The following is a 1,083-nucleotide window of genomic DNA, read 5'->3' on the forward strand; positions in this document are numbered from 1 at the left end:
TATATATCTAGAGAAGTTAGAATGACTTACAATTTGAAAAAAATGGATGGTGTAATAAATTTGTTAAATTTAGGTGTTAACATCTTTTTGGCAAAGCTAAAAATCTGGGTGCAAAAAAAATACTCTAGGACGATGGTAAACAAATCATATACCCTTCAATCCAGTCCACTCTTGGTCATATTCTTTTTAATGCTAAATTTACCAAGGAAATAAAATTGCAAATGTTAGGTGGATCTAGAATTTGGCTTATTTTATTAGTTAACATATAAATTGCATGATTCTAGAGAAAAAAATAGCGCGTATATCCAGCTATAAATGACTAAATCTTCACCTAACCCGAAGGCTACAAGGCATCTTTATATACAACGGCTTATAGTTGCACAAGACACACCACAAGCAAGCACCAGCACCAGCACCAGTGCACCACCAAGCCACCAACAATGGCCGCCACTCAGCATCTCCGCCTCCTGGTGACGCTCCTCCTCGTCGCCACTCTCATCGTTGGGGCCTCCGTCGCCGACGACTCGCCGCCGGCTCCGACGCAGCAGCCGCAGCCGCAGCCGACGGCGTACCAGATGCTGGAGCGGTACAACTTCACGCAGGGCATCCTGCCGCAGGGCGTGACGGGGTACGTCCTCAACGCCGACGGCTCCTTCGAGGTGTACCTCCCGGCGGACTGCGGCTTCCGCGCCGGCAGCATGCACGTCCAGTACAGCAGCCGCGTCGCCGGCCACATCCAGCCGCTGTCCATCTCCGGCCTGGAGGGAGTGAAGGTGAAGGTGCTGCTCTCGTGGATCGGCGTCGATCAGGTCGACCGCGACGGCGACCAGCTCCGTTTCTCCGCCGGCCCCGTCTCCAAGTCCTTCTCCGTCGACACATTTGCCAACAGCCCGCAATGCAGCTGATTTGATTTGATTTTCTTGTGTGTTCCTTTGTTATGCAAATCTTGCTAGGATGGATTATTGGTTGCAGAGATGGAGTGGTTAGGAATCCCTAGGACGTACGTGGTTAGGAATCATTCTTATTTGTAACCAGTTTGATTGTTTCTACTTATTAATTCCCATTCGCCAGTTCGTTATTTAA

At 49.0% G+C, this 1,083-nt stretch overlaps 1 protein-coding gene across 1 annotated transcript; it reads left to right on the top strand.

The window, feature by feature from the left end:
• LOC8057163 lies at positions 385-1,083 on the top strand. Its single transcript, XM_002449237.2, has one exon. The coding sequence runs from the start codon at positions 441-443 to the stop codon at positions 903-905; it is 465 nt and encodes a 154-aa protein (XP_002449282.1). The 5' UTR covers positions 385-440; the 3' UTR covers positions 906-1,083.

Source organism: Sorghum bicolor, chromosome 5 (genome assembly GCF_000003195.3).
Source record: "Sorghum bicolor cultivar BTx623 chromosome 5, Sorghum_bicolor_NCBIv3, whole genome shotgun sequence".
Classification (NCBI taxonomy): Eukaryota; Viridiplantae; Streptophyta; class Magnoliopsida; order Poales; family Poaceae; genus Sorghum; species Sorghum bicolor.